This window comes from Protopterus annectens, chromosome 5.part0 (assembly GCF_019279795.1).
Source record: "Protopterus annectens isolate FY-2018-M chromosome 5.part0, PAN1.0, whole genome shotgun sequence".
NCBI lineage: Eukaryota > Metazoa > Chordata > Ceratodontiformes > Protopteridae > Protopterus > Protopterus annectens.
Genome location: NC_056735.1, coordinates 1,236,346,010 through 1,236,370,081, shown reverse-complemented (window position 1 = coordinate 1,236,370,081; position 24,072 = coordinate 1,236,346,010). Strand labels below are relative to the sequence as shown.

General features: G+C 40.3%; 1 protein-coding gene across 1 annotated transcript in view; it reads right to left on the bottom strand.

Annotated features, from left to right (window-relative positions):
* The window catches only part of LOC122802344 (nucleoporin p58/p45-like), a 991,373-nt gene that overhangs the window by 379,719 nt on the left and 587,582 nt on the right, over positions 1-24,072 (bottom strand). Inside the window, exon 5 of the mRNA XM_044071981.1 lies at positions 20,864-21,065. Within this exon, the coding sequence (XP_043927916.1) occupies positions 20,864-21,065 (202 nt within the window). The remainder of the gene's footprint in view (positions 1-20,863; positions 21,066-24,072) is intronic.

The window sequence follows — 24,072 nt, the reverse complement described above, 5'->3', positions numbered from 1 at the left end:
AGTTAGGGCATCCGCGAGCCTTGAGAGGATTAAATAATTACTTTGATAACTGGGTCAGCCAAGGGCTTTCACAGTAGGAAATCTGACAAGTAAGGACTGCAACAGTGAAACATGAACATCTGAGAGCCCCAGTAAGAACGCTATTCCAAGGAGAAGAGAGGTAATCAGTACATCCACAAAAGAAATGGACCGGGGGAGGAGAGAGGGAGTGAATACTGCAACAGTTAGGAGAAGGGCATCTACCATAATGGTAAGATTTTACAAAACTGTACTAAGTCCTTTCATGTCTCTTTTGCAGTATTCATTACAACAGGGAGTGTGACAAAACCCTGGAAGAAGAGAGGGAAGAGGAAGAACCAGCAGAGCTCTCTAGGAAGCCATTCAGGATGGCTCTAGCAAAACCAGCTCTAGCTTCGGAAATTCCATCCAATTTGTAGTGCTTTGTAAAAGCATGCCTAGAAGTCCAGGTAGCTACTTCTAGAATAGTGTTCGTATCTAAACCCTTGAAAAAAGGCACAAGGAGAAGCCACAGCTCTAGTACAATGAGCCTTAATGGAAGAAGGAAGGCTCTTACCATGAAGGGAATAACAAAAAGAAATGGCTTTAGAGATCCAAGAAGAAATCGTCTGCTAGGACACAGCTAATCCTAAAGACTTGGGATGAAAGGAAACAAAGAACTGATCAATTTTATGAAAAGTCAGTCTTATCTAAATAAAATACGAGTTGTCTATGCACATCCAAAGTGTGCAGCACTTTCGCACTGGCAGACTGCACAGCAGGGGAAAAAGTGGGCAAATGAACAGGTTGATTAAGACAACTCATTCAACACCTTGGGCATGAAAAAGGGTTAGTATGAAGGGATACCCTGCTTTATGAAAAACCAAAAAAGGATAACAAGCCATAAGGGCTTGAAGCTTAGACACCCATCTGGCAGAAATAAGGCTAACAAATGTACAGTCTTTCCAAGAGCAAAGCTGCAAGGAAGCTGAAGCGGCAGGCTCAAAAAGAGACTGGGTCAATTTTTCTAAAACAAAAGTAAGATTCCAGGGAGAAGGAACAGGCTCTCTGGGAGGCCTAAAATGAAGGACGTCTTTAAGTAATGGTTTACCTTCAAAACTAGAAGCTAAAGGAGGCGATAAAGGCAGACAAGCAGAGATAGCTGTCAAGTGGGCCTCAACAGAAAAATAAGCCAACCCAGCACTGAGCAGTTCACACAGACAGGAGAGAACCAAAGGAACATCCACAGAAAGTAGATCCAGGTTAAAAGAAAGGCACTAAACAGAAAACCTCTCCCATTTGGACAAGTAGGATTTCCTAGTAGTGGGTTTTCTGCCCTCCTGCAGGACCCTATGCATGTCCTCAGACAAAAAGGCATCTATGTGGAATCAAAATCTCATCACCCACAGTGTCAGCTGAAGACTGGACAGGTGGGGATAGATGAGAGATCCCTTGTCTTGTGTTAGTAGATCCACCCTGTGAGTTAACTTGTGATGATTCCCCTTGACTAAATGCAGAAGAGAGAACCAAAGGTGTCTCGGCCAAAAGGGAGTCACCAGCAAGATTCTGGGAGCATTCTGTTGTATTTTAAACAGGACTTTTGGAATGAGGGGAAGGGGAGGAAAGGCTTAAAGAAACATCCCCTTCCAAGAGAGAGATAAATCGTCTACCTTCCAAACCAGAGGATCTGGGATTCTGGCACAAAAGAGAGGAAGTTGTCTGCTCAGAGGGGAGACAAAAAGATCCACATGAGGAGTACCCCACTGCAAGACAATGTCCAGAAATACATCTCTGTGAAGCATCCATTCATGGAATTGAGTTATGGACCTGCTCAAAGCATCTGTCACAGTGTTTAGACCAGAGAGTATGCCTACTATCTGAAAAGACACTTGATAATGGAGAGCTAGTTCCCACACTGAGTGCCAACTGGCAAAGACAAGACCTCAGCTCCCCACTTGTTGAAATACATCACTGTGGTATTGTCTGTAAACACCTTGACAGGACCCGAGGAGAAGAGGGGATGAACAGCTTGAAGCAGAGAGCTCTCATTTCTTTGACTTTGATATAGTCTTTCTTTTAAAAAGGTAACCAGACTCCCTGCACCACCAGGGAGCTGAATGCTACTCCCCAATCCCATGTCTAAAGCATCTGTGAATAGCTCCTGAGAGGAAAGAGGTGGATGAAGGGGGAAGCCCTGGATTGAGAGTCAACTGCTGAATCCACCACTAAAGTTCCTGCTTGAGACATGGAAGAGGAGAAACTAAAAATTCAGTGGGATGAGAATGCTGAAGCCAAACTGATCTCAGGAACGAGTGAAGTTCTCATGTGGAGTTTGGCAAAAGGGATCATAGGAATGGTGGAACCCCAGAGCACTCAGAAAATCCCTGGCTGTTACAGAAGCCAGTGGAAGAAGGGACTGAAAAAAGGAAATGAGAGTTAGGGCCTTGGGAGGAGGCAGGAATGCCACATTGGAACAGTCTGAATACTGCACCTCACAGAAAGACATGACCTTCAGGAGGAGTCAGAAAGGACTATTTGAATTTTATAATGTACCCTAAACTTTGCAAAAGGGAAACGGCAAAATAGAGATGTTGCAACAAAATCTCTGGAGTCGATTCCTGAAACAGGATCATCCAAGTAGGGAAAGACATGGATCCCCCTTAGCATTCAAAAATCAATCACAGGAGTGATGCATTTGGTGAATACCCTTGGGACAGCAGAAAGACCAAAGGGCAAAGCAGAGACTGAAAATACCAGGAAGCAACAGAGAAACATAAAAACTTCCTGAAAAGGGAATGAATAGGGATACAAACATAGACATCCTTGACTTCCAGAGACACCAAATAAGCCTTTGAAATTAGTAGAGGGAACAAAGTCTGAATGGACAACATTTGAAAAGAAGGGACCTTCATAAATGTGTTTAGATGAGAAAGGTCCAGAATAGGTTATGAAGTGCAATCTTTCCTAGGCATCAAAATCATTCTGGAGTAAATCCCCCTCCACCTTTGGGAAACTAGAACTTACTGAATAGTTCCATGAGTCAAAAGATCCTGTACATCCCTGGAAAGAAAGGCAACTGTTCCTGAGGGGGCTGAGGAATGCCCATAAAAAGGGGGAAGAGATTTTCAGACCATTAAATACCCTTGGCGGACAGAACCCAGGGGTCCACAGCAATTTTCAACCAAACACGAAAAGAAAGGGAAAGAAAGGAATGTGGCTGAGAAGAACAGAATAGTCAGACAGCATCTGGTTTATCAGGAAAAGGAGGCATCTGGGGCACAGAAGTCTGGGTACCTTTAGCAGAAGGATCCTGATTCCCACCATTCTTACCCTTGGGGGAAGGGTGAGACTGCCTACAAACAAAGGCTGACTTATTGGGGTAATTTCTCTAACATTTAGGCACAGGAGAAAAAACATGTTTAAGTTCCTGCAAAGCCTTGACCTTACACTGAAGAGACTTAAAGTAGCAGCAGCTTTGCCAAAAATGTTATGCACTCACCGTAACATTCCATTTGTGCTGTCCATCTCGCCTTCATTCTTAACTGGTTGGGTTCGGAACCAATCTTCTTTTCCAATTCAGCCTTATACAAAAGCTCGAAGTTTTCCACTAGCTCATGGCTGTAACCCTATCCCATCATGCTCTAGGAGAGCTCCTCAGATCTTGTTTGCTGATATAACAATCGGCACCAATAGAAGTAACAGTTATGGAGCAATGAAGGTGGTCAGAGAAACATTATATCCAAATGAAAACCAGTCTGTCCTCCAGGAGCTAAAGGCTGGTGGAAGGAGGGTGGGATGTAAGAATGAAGGCAAGATGGACAAAAAATATGGAACTTTATAGTGAATACATAACTTCTTTATGTGATGTCTTATCTCACCTTCATTCTTCACCGGTTGGGACAGCATCCCTAGCACCATGTTCCCTGGGTGGCTCAAGGGAGAATTATTCTTCAGAACAATGGACCCAAAGAATGCCCTGTTCCTGGAGGCCAAATCTACTTTGTAATGAGTAATAAAGGCATGAAGCCTAGCCCATGTTGCTGCCACACAAATGGTATCAATTGGAAATCTGGCCAGAAAGGCAGAAGAGGTTGATACGGCCCTTGTAGAATGATCTTTTACTTTGACGGGAAGCTCCTTGTTTTGAGATTTGTAAGTAAAGGTAATACAATCTAACCATTTTCAAAGAGTGACTTTTGATACAGGAGCGCAGCTCTTGATGTCTGAGAAAGATAAAATATTTGGTCAGATTTTCTGTAATCCTTTGTCCTATGCAAGTAGAAATGTAATTGTCTACATACATCAAGCTGGCGTAGCATGTACTCTGCCTTGTTACCATAGTCTGGAAAAAAGACTGGCAGGTCTATGGACTGATTCAAATTTGATTCCGAACATACTTTGGGTAGAAAGGCTGGATTTGTTCACAGGGATACTCTGTCTCTGTAGCTCAGAAACTCTTCCAGCAGAAGTGATGCCTATTAAAAAGATAGTTTTCCAGGTTAAAAACTTTAGATCACAGGATGATGCAGGTTCAAAAGAGGGAAGAATCAAATGGGATAAGACAAAGTTTAGGCCCCATGGTGGTGGAGGGGTTTTAATGGATGGTCCGAAGACAGTGCCCTTAAGAAAGGCCTTGCAAAGCCTGTGTGAAATCAAATTAAGTCCCGATTCACCTATATGAAGATTAGGTATCGTTGCTACTTGAACCCGAATGGTAGCTGCAGCGGTGCCTTCACTGAAAAGCTTTGCTAAAAATTCAAGAATGGAAGCTATAGGGGGCAGAAAAAGGATCAATGTGGTTATTCAGAGCCCAGGAAGAAAATCTTTTCCATTTACTTAAATATAACTTACTCGTTGAAGCCTTATGAGATGAGATCAAGATATGTTTCACTGATGAAAAAAGGCTAGGGAGCATGGCTATATTTGGAATCGGAGCAGCCAAGCTGTTAATTTGAGGGTTGGAAGGGAAGGGTGAAGCATCCCTGATACGAGTCAGAAGGTCCAGAACTGGGCCCAGAACCTACGGCTCATCCTGGAGGTAAGGCCAAAGGAAGGAGAACCAGAATTGACGAGGCCAGTATGGGGTGACGAGTATCAAATTGCTTCCCAAGGAACTGGTTTTCTGAAAAACCTTGAGTATCAGCAGAAAGGGAGTAAAGGCATACAGGAGACCCGAAGGCCAATCGTGAACAAGTGCATCTCTTGGTGACTCCCCGGGGGGGGGGGGGATTAGGGCAAAGTAGCTGCTGCATTTGGAATTCATTGCTGTGGCAAAAAGGTTGCAGCAAGGCTGGCCCCATTTGAGGAACATCTTCTCCGCTACTTCTTGTTTTAGGGACCACTCTCGTGAGGTATCAGAATTGCCCTGCTGAGTTTGTTTGCTATCACGCTGGTTTTCCCCATGATGTGTGTTGCTGTCAGAAATCGATGGAAGGAGGTTGCCCACTGCCACACTCTCAGGACCTCCCAACAAAGGCAGTAAGATCTGATTACTCCTTGTTTATGTACCACACAACCAACAAGTTGTCCATCTGTATTGCAATAGTTCCTAGCAGGAGAGAGTCCTCAAGTGCTTGCAAGTGCTTGCAATGCTAGAAGCACCGCTCTCATCTCTAGGACACTGATGTGCAAATGAGCCTCGTGATCTTGCCAAGTGCCTTGGACTGTCCTCCCCAGACAATGCCCCCCCACCTGGGAAGTGTCCGTGGTCACTATAGCCAAAGGTTGCACAAGAACAAAGGGTCAACCTAGAGTCACATGAGTACAGTGAAGCCACCAACAAAGGTCTTTCTTGCAAGATTCTGTTATAATAATTAGGGGAGACATAGGTAGTTCCTGCATGGACCTCTGAGTGAAAAGTAGCCATTGAAGGATTCTCATATGCAAACGTGTTAATGGAATCAAGTTTATTGGAGCTGCCATGGTTCCCAAAATCTGCAGGACTGTTCTCGCTTGTACTTTCCTCTTGGAGAGTAGAATTTGGACCTGATGTCATAGGTCTTGAACTCTTTTGAGGGGAAGTTTTGCCATCATTTTGATTGTATCTAGATCTGCCCTTATAAAAGTGATACACTGAGATGGCAACAAGGGAGATTATTTCTAATTTATTGTGATTCCTAGGTGAGAGCAGAGTTGCAAGCTTGTGTCACTCGCTTCTATGAGTAGATGCTCGTGGTGGCAGTTAGGAAGCAGTTGTCTAGATACGGAAACACTCGGAATCCTAGGTGACTCAAGTGAGCCGTGATCACAGTCATACACTTGGTGAACACTCTAGGGGCTGTAGTGAGACCAAAGGGCAGAGCTTGAAACTGCTAGTGACTGGCACCCAGCCGAAAGCGCAAATGACTTCTGGAACACCTGTCCATTTTTATGTGGCAGTACACATCCTGGAGGTCTATAGAGCACATCCAGTCTTGTCCCAGAAAAGGGAGTATCGACTGCAGCAATAACATCCAGAACTTAGACTTACTTACTGACATTCAATTTGCTGAGTTTCAGGATGTGTCTCCAGTCCCCTGTTTTCTTTGATACTAAAAAGAACCTTAAGTAAGTTCCGGATACTATTTGGTTTGCGGGGACTGTCTGGGTGATTCTTTCTAGCAACTTTTGAATTTCTAGAGTTGCCTGTTCCCTCTAACTGGGTGAAACATCCAGGATATTATTTATGTTTGGTACAGGGAAGGAAAAGGGTATGGAATAACCTCTGGATATGATGCTTAGTACCCACTTCTCTTATTTTTAGCCAGGTTTTTGGGTATAAAGATAAGGGACCCCCCCCGAATGCCTCCAGAGATGGACAGGGGGGTCTCCTTTAAGGAGCGCTGAAAGGGCTTACCAAGGAAGATTTCCCTGTCTCCCTGATTTTGCGGACCCCCTCTGCCGCAAGGTTGGTGCCTTCCATTACTGCTTCCCTCTACCCCGGGGAGGGGGAATCACCACATGTGTCAAGGAAAGTTCTCTGGGATTTTCAGAACCACATCATTCCCCCCTTTTGACCTTGTGGATTAGCTCTAGTAGGTAGGGAAAAACAGACTCCTACAGCAGAAAGAGTTTTCCCTTCTTGTTCACACCTGGTCAGTGTGTCTAACTTTTGGCCCGTACAGGGATGAGCCATCGAAAGGGGCATTAAAGGAAGACAAAGAGCTCCACAAAGTCGCACAAATGCATCCAGGAATGTCTTCTTAGGGAAATTGCTGAACCCGCTGCCCTACTCACTCCATCTGCTGCATAAGAGATATGCCTCATGGAGGAGGTGACTGCTGAATTTAAGGTGGAGAGCTGAGAGGAAACTTTTTCTGATACCCCTTTAGCTACAGAACCTTGGAGAGCATCTCCTAGCTCCTTCAGGAGTTTGGTAAAATGGGTAAGATAATTCAGTGATTTGAGTGCAAACATAACTGAAGAAAAGGTGCACACTGTACCGGTCTATTGTACGAGACTCCTTGTTCAGCAGATGGACAGAAGAGAACATCTCTGAAAGCTCCTTTTTTGTGGCCACTGCCACCACCATAGATAGCATCTACTGGGACTCCCTTTGTAAGAAAGTTCTTGTCCGGAAACAAAGTTATGAATTTATTTGGCCGCTGAGGAACGGGCTCCACTGAGTCTGGAGACTTCCACACCTTTCGACAAACTAGGTCCATAAGATCGTTGAAAGGCAGACACCCTCAAATGGTGGAAGGGTGACACCCAAAAGCCTTCAGGTATGCAGACTACTCAGAAGGGTTGTTGGGCTTCCAGCCACCTCTCTGCCTATGTATTTCCAAGATGTCTGCAAAGGAGGCACCCTCAGAGGTTGACTGTGGGGACTCATCGAGGTCTGTATCGGATGTGATGGACTCCTCTGGGGAGTCTAGATGCTTCCTCTTGCATAGTCTCTTCTGAGGGACCTCCTCAAAAGGGTATTCTGGAGAGTTTCAGAAGAGATAGTTTCACCCAATGGGGCATCTTGAGGCTTGGGGTCTCCGCTTTTCTGTGGAAGCAGTGATGCTGAGGCAGACACTGGTGTCTCTTGGGGAAGAATGTCTAGACCTGAGAGTGGACCTGTCTGTGGAGACAGCACTCATCACCTCGAATGCCCCCCCGCCTCTGATCTGAAAAAACTCCTAGCTCCAAGGAACCAGAGGGTATCCCCGGAACAGAGGCTGGCTCCGAGGCAGATATAGAAGCAGAGCTCACCCACAACAAAGCCCAGAGAGGAAAGTTGGGATCAGACAACTGCCTGACCCGACTCCCCTCCCCAGACCCGACTGGAGAGTGTTGACTCCTAGAGTTCTGATGGAACCCAGGATTTCAGAGCAGTAGTCTGACCCAAAAATCCTGGGATAGGTCTCCACTCTGGCGGTTCCACTACAATCAGTTGAGACATTCCAGCCCCAAAGTTGCAGATCGGATTGGTGGAGGAATCAATGGTGAAGGGGTAGTCTTGGTCAGCTCCGAATCCCTCTGAGTTGGAGTTGACAACAGTTTGGTAAGTGCTGCTGTCCTCAAAAGCCTCCGCACCACCCGATCCACATCATCATCCAAACGGCTCCTGGAGGACGAGAGGAGGAAGCAGGAGATCTAGCTGATTGTAGCAAAGGGCTCTCAAGGTAGGAGAAACCAGCTCCAATTCCAGAGACAGGCTCATAATTGAAACTCCATTGGCACCGACACATTAGGAGCAGAGGAAGTAGATTTTTCGGGCCCAGCAGTCTTCGGCTCCGGAGATACTACTTTTGCCAATTTTTTTTAAGTGGCTCCGAATGACCACTAGAAGAGGAAGACCTCTGTCCAGACTTCTTGGACTTAGTAGAAGGAGATTTGGTTGATTCAGAAATGCCCCGACCTTATTAAAGAGCTTCCGTGAAGGGGGTCTTTAGCAAACCTCTTAAAATCAGCATGTTTTTCCTCTCAAGCAGCTATGGTTGAATGAGTGACAAATGGCAGAGGATTCCTGTAAATGGACTGCCCCAAAGCAGTATACACAAACAGTGCGACCATCTGTAAGTGACATTTTCTGGTTAGATTTTCCACATTTTGTGAACCCAGAGGGTTTAGTTTCTTTGGGTTTCTTAGACAAGTTTGTATAAAACCACAACAACTAACCACTACAAGCAATATTTTTTAAGCACAAGAAGAAAATAACACTCAGCAGAAAAAGGGGACAGTTCTCTAATTTAAACAAAACTGCCTAAAGTTAGAAGGGGAGAAAAAAGCAGCGGCAGCCCTCTAATTTAAACGAGCTGTCGAATAAAGGAGTAAAAAGAATCGCCATTCACAAAAAACTCTCTAATATGCCATTAATAAAATTATACCAAAAAAGCCCTCTAACTAAAAGGAAGTAAATTTAAGGCAGAATAGGGAAGGTTAAATGCCTAGAGGAAAAATGACGGCCAAAAGCAAAAAAACAACAGAAGCGAACATGCAAACTAAATAAAGTATCTAATAAACTTTAGAAGTTATATCCAAAGTGGCAGAATAATTATGCAATAAACAAGTAAATAAAATTTCCACTTAGCCAGAGCCAGTAATTAAGCGCCCTATCTTATTTAACAGCAAACGAGATCCAAGGAGCTCTCTTAGAGCATGATGGGATAGGGTTACAGCTATAAGCTAGTGGAAGACCTCGAGTTTCTGTATAAGGCAGAGTCGGAACAGAGGATCAGTTCCAAACCCAACCAGTTAAAAATGAAGGTGAGGTAAGACAGCATTGCATCAAGTGTTTACTGTCCAGAGGAGCATCCATCAACTTAGCCTTAATATCATCAGAAAAAGGTTGAAGCTGAAGCCAGGAATATCTGCATCACAGACCCAAAAGTAGTGGTCCTAGAAGAAACATCTGCTACATCATAACTACACTTAACAGAATGACGAGGCACCAGGGAAGAAGCCCCCAACAACGAAAGAGCAGAAGTCTTCCCAGAGTCTGGGAGATCAGAAATTACTGAACAGGACTTGGAAAGAAGAGCCAACATGTACCTGGACATATGGGTCTGATCACTGACAGCCCTAAAAGCTAAGAAAGCGAAGTTATAATGCTTCTTACCCAGCCTTTCCATAGTTCTGCTATCTTTATCAGAAGGAAGTAAATTAGGAGAAGGCAGCAACTGAGATGGCTTGTCAGAAGGCAGACACCACAGAAGGGTCAAGCAGGAGGACACCTATAGAAAAATTTACAGACCTCAAGCACCCTATAAAACCTACCGAAAAAAAAGTTGCGAAAGAGAAACTACTTAAAAAGTAACCAGCGCTATCTTCTCTTAACAACAGATTAAGAGGAAACGCATAGCCACAGTAAAACAGCAAGGTTTATTGAAGTACTCACAATACAACACTGTACAAATCCAAACTAAAAACGGTTTAGCGCTTTCACCTAACTAATAGGCTTCATCAGAACCAAAGGACATTTGCTGTTGACAATTTGAATAACTTTTTTGGCGCGAATAAAAAATCTGTACTGCTGATTTAAAGCTATATTCGCCACATATACCCATACTACAAATAAAGGTAAATATAAAGGTAAATAACACTAATTAGATCATTGTTTGACTGTAAAACAAAAATATATCTATAACTAGTCTACTGTGTAAACAATTTGTATAATATAAATATAAAATTCTTTTAAACAAAGTATATGATATGACATTTGCGTGCAAAGTGTTCTTGTCCTGTGTTAGCTTTTAAATCACAAACATACAAAATCACTATTTTATACAAACATTCCATCACCTCTTATTAATCAGAAATAATAGTAACATATGGTATGTTCAAATTGTGTAAACATTTCTGAATTGTTATAAGTAGTAATTTTAAAAACAGTAAATATTAATTAAGATATTGTTCTGTAAATGCCTAAAAATTCTTGTAAAATAAAAATTCTATACAAATTCTATCCAATAATAGATATATCGTGATTCAATAATATATACTGTAAAACTAACTAAGAATTTTGTTTCTAAATGATTAATTGTCCATATGACAAATAAATAATCCTTACACAATTGATTGCAATTGTAAAATAACTGTTTCAAATAAAATAAAATAATTGTTCAACCTTTGCTCATTTTAAATAAATACTTCCTAAAAAATATTTCATAAAAATGTTTCATATTAACTTACTTTATAAAACATTTGTTAAAAACTGTGGTACTATGTCTTATAAGTGGAATAATTTTATCCTTTTGTGATAAATAATTGTCTATTATCTAGTTAGTAAGGGTTTCACCGCAATAGTGTCATTCAATCCAGGTTCTGTGGCTGAATCTGTAAATAGTTGCCACCATATTTCCCTATAACTTAACCTTTCTTTTGTATTACCCCCCCTCTCATTGTGTTTAATATGTTCTACTATTCCAAATTTAAAACTGTGGTTGTCACCTTCCTTGTCCACATGTCTGTAGAGGGCATTGTTCTTGTCTTTTTTTCTAATACAGTAGGTATGATCGTAAATCCTCTTTTTCAATGCCCTCTCCGTTTTCCTATGTAATATGCTGTGCATGTTTGACATTTGGCCAAATATATAACATATGATGAATTACAATTTCCATTGGCTAACCTAACTATTGTATTGTTGATGTTACTCAAATTTATTTCCGACTGCCCCATAATAAACTTACATTGTTTACAGTTTCCACATTTTTTAGTATATGATGGACTTTGTTGGTCACCCTTTTTGTTTGAATTCTCTTTCCCAAATTCAAGAATTTTCTTCAAATTGTGGGTCATTTTGTAAACAATAAGTGGCTTATCTCCTAACAATTTACTTAATTCCGGATTAACTCTGAAAATTGTCCAATGTTTTACCAAAATTTCCTTGATTATATTAACATAAGGTGTGTACGGGAGTATACAAGCCTTCTGATATTTATCTACCCCAAAACCTTCATTGACATATTGTATTGGGTCACACACCCCTAAAATAGATAAATATTCTGAATCTAACTTTGAGATAACATATTTTTTGACATCAATTAACATCTTCCTGTTGTACTTCCTCTCTATAAACATGTTAGTTATATTTTCTATCTCATCTAACAATTCGTCCTTTCTAGATGTCATCCTGGCCGCTCTAATAATCTGGCCTTTAAAAATGTTACGTAACATCTTTCTGGTGTGGTTGCTGTTGTAATGTAGGTAGTCATTTGAGAAGGTATTCTTCCTATGTATATTTGATTTGAAACCCCTGTCATCATGTGAAACAAATGTATCAAGATAGGCTATACCATTGATACTAATAGAATGTGTAAATTTTAAAAAATCACTACTCTCATTGATAAAACTAATAAATTTGTTCAATTCTTCCTCGTTACCTTTCCATAGTATATAGATGTCGTCTGAAAACCTTGTGTAGTGACTGACATGAGAAAAAAATTGACTTTTAAATAGTACTTCTTCTTCCCAATTGAGCATAACTAAATTGGCGAATATGGGAGCACTCGCTGAACCCATTGCCACTCCCCTTTTCTGTTTAAAATACTCACCCTCAAATAATATGTAGTTGTGTTCAAGTACTAATGTGAAGTACAATACAAACAATAGCAACATAAGAAATAATATAAAGAAGGATGGGGTAGTGTATAGTCTGGACAACTTTAAGATATATAGTTACACCAATTTACAAGTGGAAGATGTACACTTTAAACTACTATCCAAAGGAATGAAATTTATACCAACACCTAAATTTGAATTGGTGGATCACTTGGTTGAAACAAAATTATATACACGTAAATTAAATTTGCCAATTATGTTTCAAAACAAGGACAATAGATTAGATATAGGTGTCGATAAAAGTGAAACAATATTAAAAAACAAGAGCACTTTTATACCTTATATGAATCCTATGGTGGAAATTTTTGAAAAACAGGTACACAAAGATTTATATGAATTTGCCAATAACAGGAAAAAAATCAAAGTGATAAATAATTTAACTAAGGAAGAAAGTGACGAATTAAGGAATCTAAGGAGCAACCAGAATATTTGCATCATGAAACCTGATAAGGGAGGGGGAATAGTGTTATTTGACCAAATGGAATACAGTGTCAAGTTAAATCAGCTTCTTATGGAGTCAGGCAATTATGAACCGATATCTCTGAACGAAATTAACATAGCTTACCAGAGAATCAACTCTTATATAGAGGAAGTTTGGATTGACAACCGTATTAGCAACAATGTTTACAACTATTTGAAAGTACAACATCCTATGGCAGCTGTTTTGGTGGGGATTCCTAAAATACATAAGAGTATTGACAATCCTCCCTTTAGACCTATTATTTCAGGTAATAGGGCTAAGACCTTCCCTTTAGGCAAAGCAATAGATATCTGGTTAAAGGACATATACCAAAATATTCCTCACTTATTGAAAGATTCTTGGGACTTCCTTAGAAAATATCCCACCAGTTTGGATTCAGATAAAATTTTCTATGTGACTATAGATGTCATTGATTTGTTTTCATGCATTCCTAACAGACAAGGATTGGATATGTTTTGTGAAAGCATTAGAAAACATTCAAACCTCGATTGGGACAAAATATGTCTGATTATGGAATGCATGATATTAGTACTTGAACACAACTACATATTATTTGAGGGTGAGTATTTTAAACAGAAAAGGGGAGTGGCAATGGGTTCAGCGAGTGCTCCCATATTCGCCAATTTAGTTATGCTCAATTGGGAAGAAGTACTATTTAAAAGTCAATTTTTTTCTCATGTCAGTCACTACACAAGGTTTTTAGACAACATCTATATACTATGGAAAGGTAACGAGGAAGAATTGAACAAATTTATTAGTTTTATCAATGAGAGTAGTGATTTTTTAAAATTTACACATTCTATTAGTATCAATGGTATAGCCTATCTTGATACATTTGTTTCACATGATGACAGGGGTTTCAAATCAAATATACATAGGAAGAATACCTTCTCAAATGACTACCTACATTACAACAGCAACCACACCAGAAAGATGTTACGTAACATTTTTAAAGGCCAGATTATTAGAGCGGCCAGGATGACATCTAGAAAGGACAAATTGTTAGATGAGATAGAAAATATAACTAACATGTTTATAGAGAGGAAGTACAACAGGAAGATGTTAATTGATGTCAAAAAATATGTTATCTCAAAGTTAGATTCAGAATATTTATCTATTTTAGGGGTGTGTGACCCAATACAATATGTCAATGAAGGTTTTGGGGTAGATAAATATCAGAAGGCTTGTATACTCCCGTACACACCTTACGTTAATATAATCAAGGAAATTTTGGTAAAACATTGGACAATTTTCAGAGTTAATCCGGAATTAAGTAAATTGTTAGGAGATAAGCCACTTATTGTTTACAAAATGACCCACAATTTGAAGAAAATTCTTGAATTTGGGAAAGAGAATTCAAACAAAAAGGGTGACCAACAAAGTCCATCATATACTAAAAAATGTGGAAACTGTAAACAATGTAAGTTTATTATGGGGCAGTCGGAAATAAATTTGAGTAACATCAACAATACAATAGTTAGGTTAGCCAATGGAAATTGTAATTCATCATATGTTATATATTTGGCCAAATGTCAAACATGCACAGCATATTACATAGGAAAAACGGAGAGGGCATTGAAAAAGAGGATTTACGATCATACCTACTGTATTAGAAAAAAAGACAAGAACAATGCCCTCTACAGACATGTGGACAAGGAAGGTGACAACCACAGTTTTAAATTTGGAATAGTAGAACATATTAAACACAATGAGAGGGGGGGTAATACAAAAGAAAGGTTAAGTTATAGGGAAATATGGTGGCAACTATTTACAGATTCAGCCACAGAACCTGGATTGAATGACACTATTGCGGTGAAACCCTTACTAACTAGATAATAGACAATTATTTATCACAAAAGGATAAAATTATTCCACTTATAAGACATAGTACCACAGTTTTTAACAAATGTTTTTATAAAGTAAGTTAATATGAAACATTTTTATGAAATATTTTTTAGGAAGTATTTATTTAAAATGAGCAAAGGTTGAACAATTATTTTATTTTATTTGAAACAGTTATTTTACAATTGCAATCAATTGTGTAAGGATTATTTATTTGTCATATGGACAATTAATCATTTAGAAACAAAATTCTTAGTTAGTTTTACAGTATATATTATTGAATCACGATATATCTATTATTGGATAGAATTTGTATAGAATTTTTATTTTACAAGAATTTTTAGACATTTACAGAACAATATCTTAATTAATATTTACTGTTTTTAAAATTACTACTTATAACAATTCAGAAAAGTTTACACAATTTGAACATACCATATGTTACTATTATTTCTGATTAATAAGAGGTGATGGAATGTTTGTATAAAATAGTGATTTTGTATGTTTGTGATTTAAAAGCTAACACAGGACAATAACACTTTGCACACAAATGTCATATCATATACATTGTTTAAAATAATTTTATATTTATATTATACAAATTGTTTACACAGTAGACTAGTTATAGATATATTTTTGTTTTACAGTCAAACAACGATCTAATTAGTGTTATTTACCTTTATATTTACCTTTATTTGTAGTATGGGTATATGTGGTGAATATAGCTTTAAATCAGCAGTAGAGATTTTTTATTCGCGCCAAAAAAGTTATTTAAATTGTCAACAGCAAATGTCCTTTGGTTCTGATGAAGCCTATTAGTTAGGTGAAAGCGCTAAACCGTTTTTAGTTTGGATTTGTACAGTGTTGTATTGTGAGTACTTCAATAAACCTTGCTGTTTTACTGTGGCTATGCGTTTCCTCTCAATTTGTTGTTAAGAGAAGATAGCGCTGGTTACCCTATAAAACCTATTGGATTCCTTAGGGGCAGGGGTTTGGGAATCAGGAGCCTCAGAAGCATCAGAAGAGGCATCCAACAAAGCAGCCAAAACAGGAGGAACAAAAAAAAGGTGTAGGCGAGTCCATCTGCAGGAGCTCGTAATACCACTTCTGTACCTCAGAAACTTTAGTACAATACCATTTACAAAACCCCATCATTCTGGAGATCGTGTCCCCAGAAAAAATTTCCTCAAAAGGATTGTGGAGACTAGTATATTTCTCTTCCTCAGACCCAAAGTCTAAAGAAAAGGGAATAAGAGATGATTAAGCAAGGGATCCCTCATCTGAATCCACCTCCTCCTCAGAGGAATCCTGTTCCCTGTGTCTTTTAAGGGGAGTAGAGGAGCAAGGGGGAGTCCGAACAGAAACTCTATGAGAAGGTTTCAAAGCCAAAGCATTAAACAACCCATGAGTGAAATTCAGCCATTCACTATGTGGGTCCTTAGAAGCTGGAGAAATATGCTTAGTCTTCTGCTTTTTCTTCAAGGGGACATCCGCCTTATAAAACTTAGAAGGCTCAGACCTTGGATGGCATTCAGTGATAGTAGTCGGGACTTCCCTGATCAAAATCTAAGGAACACCCCTAGGTCCTTCGGAAATAATCAGCTGCGGTTCCCCTTGAACATCTGAAGAGGACATCTGCAAGGTCTCCAAGGACGTGCGTAATGTAGAATCCACACCGGTCTATGAAATGGTAGCAGCAGCAGAATTCAACTGTGGAGTTGAGCGATCCTCCAGGCTTTCACTTGCCTTAGGAGAGATGCCCAGCATGGGCTGCACAGCAGAAGAAACCAGCCTAGCTTTCTTTGCCTATTTCTTCACTGATGGCTGCCCTTTGGACAGGGAAGTTAGTTTCACTGGGTCTTTATCTAAAACCTTAAGATGTCTATTTTCCAAATACAAGGACAAAGAAGAGAGCTGACTATAGAGTGTCTTAGGAACAAAGGGTTGACAAACTAAACAGGACGTATGGTTGTGGGAAGCACAGAGACAAAATAAGCGCTGCTTGTGACAGTCTTTATGGGGAATCTCTCTCTCACACTGGAATTTACCCTTCTTGGATGACATGAAACCCCACAAATAACTCAAAAGAAAAAGATAAGAATAAAAAAACCCAACGGGGCACTTACATGAAACAGGTTGGTGAACCATCAACAGAATGGGAGTTCAGACTGAATATCAAGAGATGGCGTTCGGAGTGGTGGCAAGGAAGTTTCGAGGATGGTATGCCCAGACATGACCTTTATGCCCTGTGCTAGACTAGGAGCATGTGTGTGATGCATGACGTACTTTCAAGCAACCTAAAGGCTGGTATACTGGCTGGATGTTGGATTGCCACTTTGTAGAGGATCCTACTATAATGAATACTGCAACAGTGAAATGGAAGGATACCCTGTGTTTCCTGGACCAGAAAGATGCAATTAGAATCATTTTGAGCATGTCTGACTCCTCTTTTATGAGCACCCTGGGGACAAGGGGTATCATTAGAAAGGCATACAATAAGGTCTGTACGTTTGAAGGAGAAAGCGTCCTCTCACTGTTCCCGTTTGCCGGGTATGGAGCAGAACTTATTCAACTGTTAGTTCCCTGAAGATACAAAGATCTATGTCCGGGACTCCCCACAGATGACGGAGATCCAGAAAGATTGCCCTTTTCGGTATACATTTGTTGGGGTACAGGAGGGCCTGGCTCTGAGTCTACTAAGAGATTACCCTGACCCAGAAGGCAAGATGGTACGGCTGTTAATCTAAGCTGCTGTGCCAACATCCAGATATTCATAGCCAGTCTGCACTGGGGATAAGACTGCCCCCTCCTTGTTTATGTATCACCTAAATGATATTGTCTGCCCGAATTTGAAGAGTTCCTGGAATCAGCTTGCCCCAAAGGTCTTCAAGGCAAAGAAAACTGAATCCTCCTTCTGACTGATATGCTGTTTACCAGTTGTCTGTCCCAAGTCCTATGAAGTCTGAGATGTCCTATGTGAAAACTAGACAGTGCACTCTGGAGATGGTACCAAACGAACACATCTTATTCTCTTATGATCGCCTTATTTGGTCCCTTATAATGCCTTTCAAAACAGGGGCAACCTGCAAAACAGACTTTCCCTATACTGTGCAGGCCTTGCCTTTAATCAGGACTACAACTACTGAACCTACTGAGTTATCCCCTTTGTCAGCATTGGAAGAAGACCGGCCACGTGAAGCTTAAGGGGCTTCCTTGATTTATAAGGAAGATGTTTCTTATTGGGGAAGCTGTTTTGGCCTTGATGAGGTGAAGGATGACAACAGAGGTCCTCCAACACAATGCAGAAGTCTTGCTTTTGCATCAGGAAACCATCTACCAGGTCCTGAGAAAGCTGACCATATAAAGCCAACTCAGTGAAAAGGCCATGAAAATGGTCTGCCTGAACTCTTCTTCAATACATGACAGGCTAAGCCAGAGATCTGCTAAAGGCATGTGTGTGAACCTGTAGCAGCAGTTTTAGCAGAAATACAGCCGGTAGCATGCAAGTCCACTGTGGGAAAAATACACATGTACACTTTACCAATGAACTCTGACTCAGAATGAGATGAAAGGTTTTCCAAGACCTGGCCCATTAAGTAAGATTAGTACACGGGCAGGTGAGATCAACAGCTGAGGGCTCTATGCTCTAGAGTGGTAAAGAAGGATGTCAAGCAAAAGGCTTAAAACTGTCTGGCAGCAAGATGGCAAAGTGCTATACTTTATGGGCACTATGACATATAGCTGAGTCAGTCCAAAGGCATTACACGTCTGGATGTGACCCACTTCCCTAATCTGAATGACAGAGGAGTTAAAAGAGCATGCTCTTTTTGAGAGCAAAAGAAGCAGGGTCCAAGGGCTTCTGGTTTGCATACATACCCATCCCTGATCAAGATCCACAGGCTTCTACCCCTACTTCTAGGAGAAAGGAATACTGACAACCAGCCTACCATACAAGACTCCAAGACCATCGTGGATTCCCTGCAAAAAAGGTCACATGGTAAACTGGACAGGTAGCTCTAGGGAGGAGAAGAGTCACTGTTCTAAACTGTCTGGAAGATAATGGACTCTGCTACTAGTACTGCAAGGACACAAGAGGCTTTTATTTTGCTGGTGTCAGGTCATTTCCCTAATGATGAGATCCTAAGTCTCACAGGCATCAAACATCTGCTTGAAGTCAAAAACCTGAAATTTGCAGCCATATTACTGGAAAACCTAGTGGACTCAACTTCACTATGGCTGATGGATCCTGCTGGGTTTGCAGGAAACCAGGGAAGAAGTCTACACATGCAACTCCAGCCACTGAAGTGCTAAAGTAACTCGAAGTATTTTGCTGCACGTCGGGGAGGGGGGTGGCATCATACACTCTGGGATAAAATCCTGAAGATCCAAGGTGGTAGGTAGAGTGCACCTACTCCAAGACTCTCACTGGCTACCTATGACAGACAGACAATAAACCTTCATCAATCAATGAAATGTCTACCAAATGTAGGACAGAGAAAAGGCCCTTTATAAAAATTAGGAGGGCTTGACAATTGATTAGCTGGCATTTCTCAGAACTTTTGACATTGCTCCACCACACATGTGATTGCATGTGACACTATCCAAAAGAGCACTGCAGGATGGACTTTCAACTGCCCCCAACTTCCTGTTAAGGAGGCAGACTAGGAGTTTCTCCCTCAATCGTATGTAGATAACTGGGCAGAATAACATTAATGCCAATGCTTCACAACATATTCCTGAGTCAGAATACTGGATTAGGTCTTTGCTCAGCCAAACAGCCACAATGACACAAAAATGCTTTCCTTTAATCAAAGGAAATTTATAACAAAAACTCAAGATGCACAATGATTTAGGCAAACGGCAGAGAACGTCTGTCAGATGTAACTTCTCTTTTGCCTTTACAGCTGTCTGAACACAAATTACTACATTTTTACAAGCTACTCTTGTGCTAGTTAAACTCTGTTCCTCCTACATCAGTATACCATCCATATGACCAAGTATTTAAGACTTGCATAATTCATAACACTGAGTCAAACAGCAAAGGAAAACTGATTAATGGAAAATTCATTTTTATTTTCTTTCAGTCCTATACATCTCTCATTTAGTGCCTAAAAGTGCTATTAACAGTCTACCAGGCATAAAATCGCCATCATAACAAGGAAACTTCATCTTATGTCCACCACAAGAACTACTCCACAAATGTAGCATAATCTTTTCAGGATTCAGAACTCCATATGCATCACTCTGCCATTCAATTATTTTAATATCAGCCGCCAACATGGAAAAGTAAACTGCACTGCCAAGCTGAGCAACTGAACTGTCCATGCACATGTTGGACACCGTACACATTGGCACAATTTCTCAATTACAATGCTTAAGTGCTCTTGCTGGAAACCAGGAATCATTTTCTCCGTAAGCAAAAATCAGCGAAATGCTGGCTTTTTTAACTGCAATTTTCATAGATAATTTACAAAACACTGCACTGGCAAACAGCATATTTTCCTCTCATAAGATACAACAAAGCAATATGTCTCAGGTGAACACATCACCCGCAATGCAGCGAGCAATATTTTGTCATTTAACAGGCTTGGTCCAACTGAGCCAAGAGCCCATTTTCAGTGGAAACCAGAGGAGAAAAGCTCCGAAAACAAGTTACATTTTTACAAAACTTATTATTCATGTACATATGTACAGCTGCATGTCCACTCGTACCTCCATCAGTAAAGGTGGAGTGAAATGCATAAGACTACTACAAGTAAAGTAGCAAAAGTATGAAAGGACAATTTACACAACCCAAACAACTCAATTACTTTTACAAAGTCTCCCCTTTGCAATGTGCATGCTATATATCAAGTGCTTAAAATGTTGTTCAATGTACTATAATGTTAAGCCAAGTCAATTAAATCACCATATACAAGAATACAATTAAATCTTTTTAAATTATAACATTTTAAATGTCTACCCAATAAGTTCTTATTACAATACAGTTCAACTATAATGTGAATGTATTCAGACCTGTAGAAGACTGTTGCTGCTGTGTAAGAGTGGCAGCCATGGCAACAGCTGCTGCATTAGGTATACTGTTGAAAGGAGTGGGCCCTGTGGTGATACGAGGAGCACTTTGCCATTTCTTGCTCTCTGATCGTCTTGCCTCAAATACATCAACAGAATCTCCAAGAAAGGCCTTACGGTATCCAAGATACTGCTCTCTCAGGATCTAAAAGAAGAAATTCATTCATTTCAGCAAATACAATTCAAGTGAAAAAACAAAATACTACATGTTTTTACAATGAATAAGTGTAAAATGTCTGTATAAAAGGAATTCAGTGATGTGGAGCTGGTTAGCAAACTACAAAAATTACTACGTAAAGAAAAATTCTTGCAAAAGATCTTCAGAAACTTTTCAATGCTGCATGAATACGTGCACTCCTTCCCGGATGTAAAAGTTCTGAATTTTTATATACATCTTTATCTTTCAGGCAGACTCCCAGAAAAGTATGCTAATAAAAACATATGGTAAGCTATATAGACATTATTTTACCTACAGTCCTCCTGAATTATCTTTGTTTATTTAACATTTGTTGACTGGGAAAGTCCAACTACGACAGCCTATTTTCAGCAGAGGCCCAGGGAGAAATGCTCCAGACGTACATCTTTGGAATGAGGAAGGAAACTGGAGTACCCGTAGAAAACACACACGAAAGCAGGGAGGACATGCAGACTCTGCACAGAAAGCACCCTAGCCGAGAATCAAACCAGAGAACCTCTTGTTGTCAGGCAATGTTAACCGGTGCACCGTACTACATTTAGCATTTTCCATAAGGTAGAGCTGGAGATTAAAGCTGTGAGATGCTAACATACTACATCTTGTAGTCAAGGGTTTCATTTCTTTAGTTTCCACAAACCAAACACAGCTCAAATGCAAAGCAACCCATAGTTACGAAGGAGCCCTATGCAGAGGACATCACTGCACCCCTCCCATCCACATTATCCACTGGTTTTGCCCCATACATTACCCTCACCCAGCCTCTCTGCAGCATCCGGATTACTTTTTTTCTTGTTTTTTTTCTTTTTTCATTCTGTCTTGCTCTTCAACTTCTTCCCTTCATCCTTTCAAAACATCCTGCCTGGCCAACATTGCATTGTAGTACATGAGGTAGAAATAACTTAAACCTGGGGAAACCTAGAAGCCACTGGGTTCTCAGTGTTCTGAGCTACATTTCAGAGATGTTTTCCAACAAACAAAAAACATTTGATATGCTATACAGACATTTTACCTACATTCCTGGTACATTGTCTTCTCACATTTGGCATTTTATGTCAAGTTAGAGCAGGGGATGCTAATATACTTCATTCTGTAGTCCAGGGTTTGATTTCCTCATTTTCCACAAACTAGACAGAGCTCATGGGCAAAGCAGCCCATAGTTAAAAAGGAGCCCTAAACTGAGCAAAAATCATGACAAAGGTAAGAATGTCATTCTTATTTCTCTTTCAAGGGAAGTTGTATACATAGATTAATGTTCAAAGCTGACAAAATAGTAGTGCCTAATAAACCCAGAGGACAACAGTTTATGAAGATGCATAAAGCATAACTGTGAATGGTACCAGTCTCCCAACCCTGCCAAAACAAAACAAAATAAATCTGCATATAAAGAAAAAGACATATGAATGCATGTATGTGTACAGGTATACATCTTCTCAACCCTGCCAAAAATACACACACACCACCACACACTATATAGAAAATTGTGTCCCCACTGGAGTTACACTAACTTAAAAGAACACATGATCAAAACATTATTATACATTAGGTTACTGCTGTCATACAAATATGCATATTATCCAGAATGCTTCTTTACCCCATCCCCGAAAAGCAACTGCCTTATGTGCTACCCTTTTATGGAATTAAGTTATAGAAATAATGTCAGAGAAAAAAGATTTCAACTTGCTACTGTCATATGCATGTACACAGCATGCCTCCTTACCCCTACCCTCCTAAAGGCAGCCACTTGTATACACAAGTCTGACATTCTCACAAATGTCATATTTGAATACACAAGTCTGACATTTGATTGTGAGAAAGTGGAAAAATGATCACAGTAATGCCTTCCAAATTTTGCTCATAGAGTGCACACTACCCCAAGATAAGCTATAGTGACCTTCAGCAGAAACATCTGAGGTATGACACAGAGATAAAGTGAAGAAATGACCACACTGTTCCCCAGCCCACTGAGGCTATAGACACCTTCTGTGCACAGCTTTGAGGAGGGCTGGTAATAGTCTAGTTGGGGTCTAAAGCAGATGACCCTACTAAGGTTACATCAAAATCCACAAACACTGTCAGGGGTGTGGGAGCTGTTAAATTCCCACTCACCTCAAGCTCACAGTCTAGATGTACTATGATGCACTGTGTCTCTTGCTGGAAAGACAACTACTTAACTGTTCTTTTTTGTAGTGCTATCCTGAAACATTATGTATGCATGTACCTATGTACCTGCCAATAGTGTGTATACCCACAGGTAAGAGTCTGCTATTTTTAATTACACACACAGAAGCTGCCCAAGGCAGGTCTTGCAAAAGATGCAGTGATGCTTCTTCATAAACACACACTGTTCCTGATGTGTCTCGTCTACACAATATGTACATGTTTGCGCGTACACACACACACTGCCTACATGGGCAAACTGGAAGAATGCCCTCTGATCTTCAACATGTCTTTGGGAGGCACTGGAGGAAAGCAGAACACCTAAATAAAACTCATATAGAGAAATGGAGAATATGCCGACTCCACAAAGGGGCCACAGCCAAGAACTCTACCAGACAAACAATGTTGGGATGGCATTACTACTCACTACCTCATCAATGTGATAAGTTGCTTTCAAACAAATCCTGCCAATACCAAAGATGGCCAATTTCTGGGTATAACACTAATGTCTGACTGTGATGTAAAATGAGGGAAGGTATGGCCAACTTTGTACTCTTCACTATAGTGCAAGGACCCCCCCCAACAGACATACCTACGCGCATGTACATGCACAAACATAAGCCATAGCAATGGTCATTTTACATACTGATTTCAGATGCAATACATTGACAGTACGCCTTCAAAGCCAGATCATTCACTGCTTACCAGTCTTGCAAAATCTAAACTATTTAAACTGAACTAATGACAAAAGGGACAGTTACTTTTATCTACAGGCAATTCCCTGTACACAACGGTTATA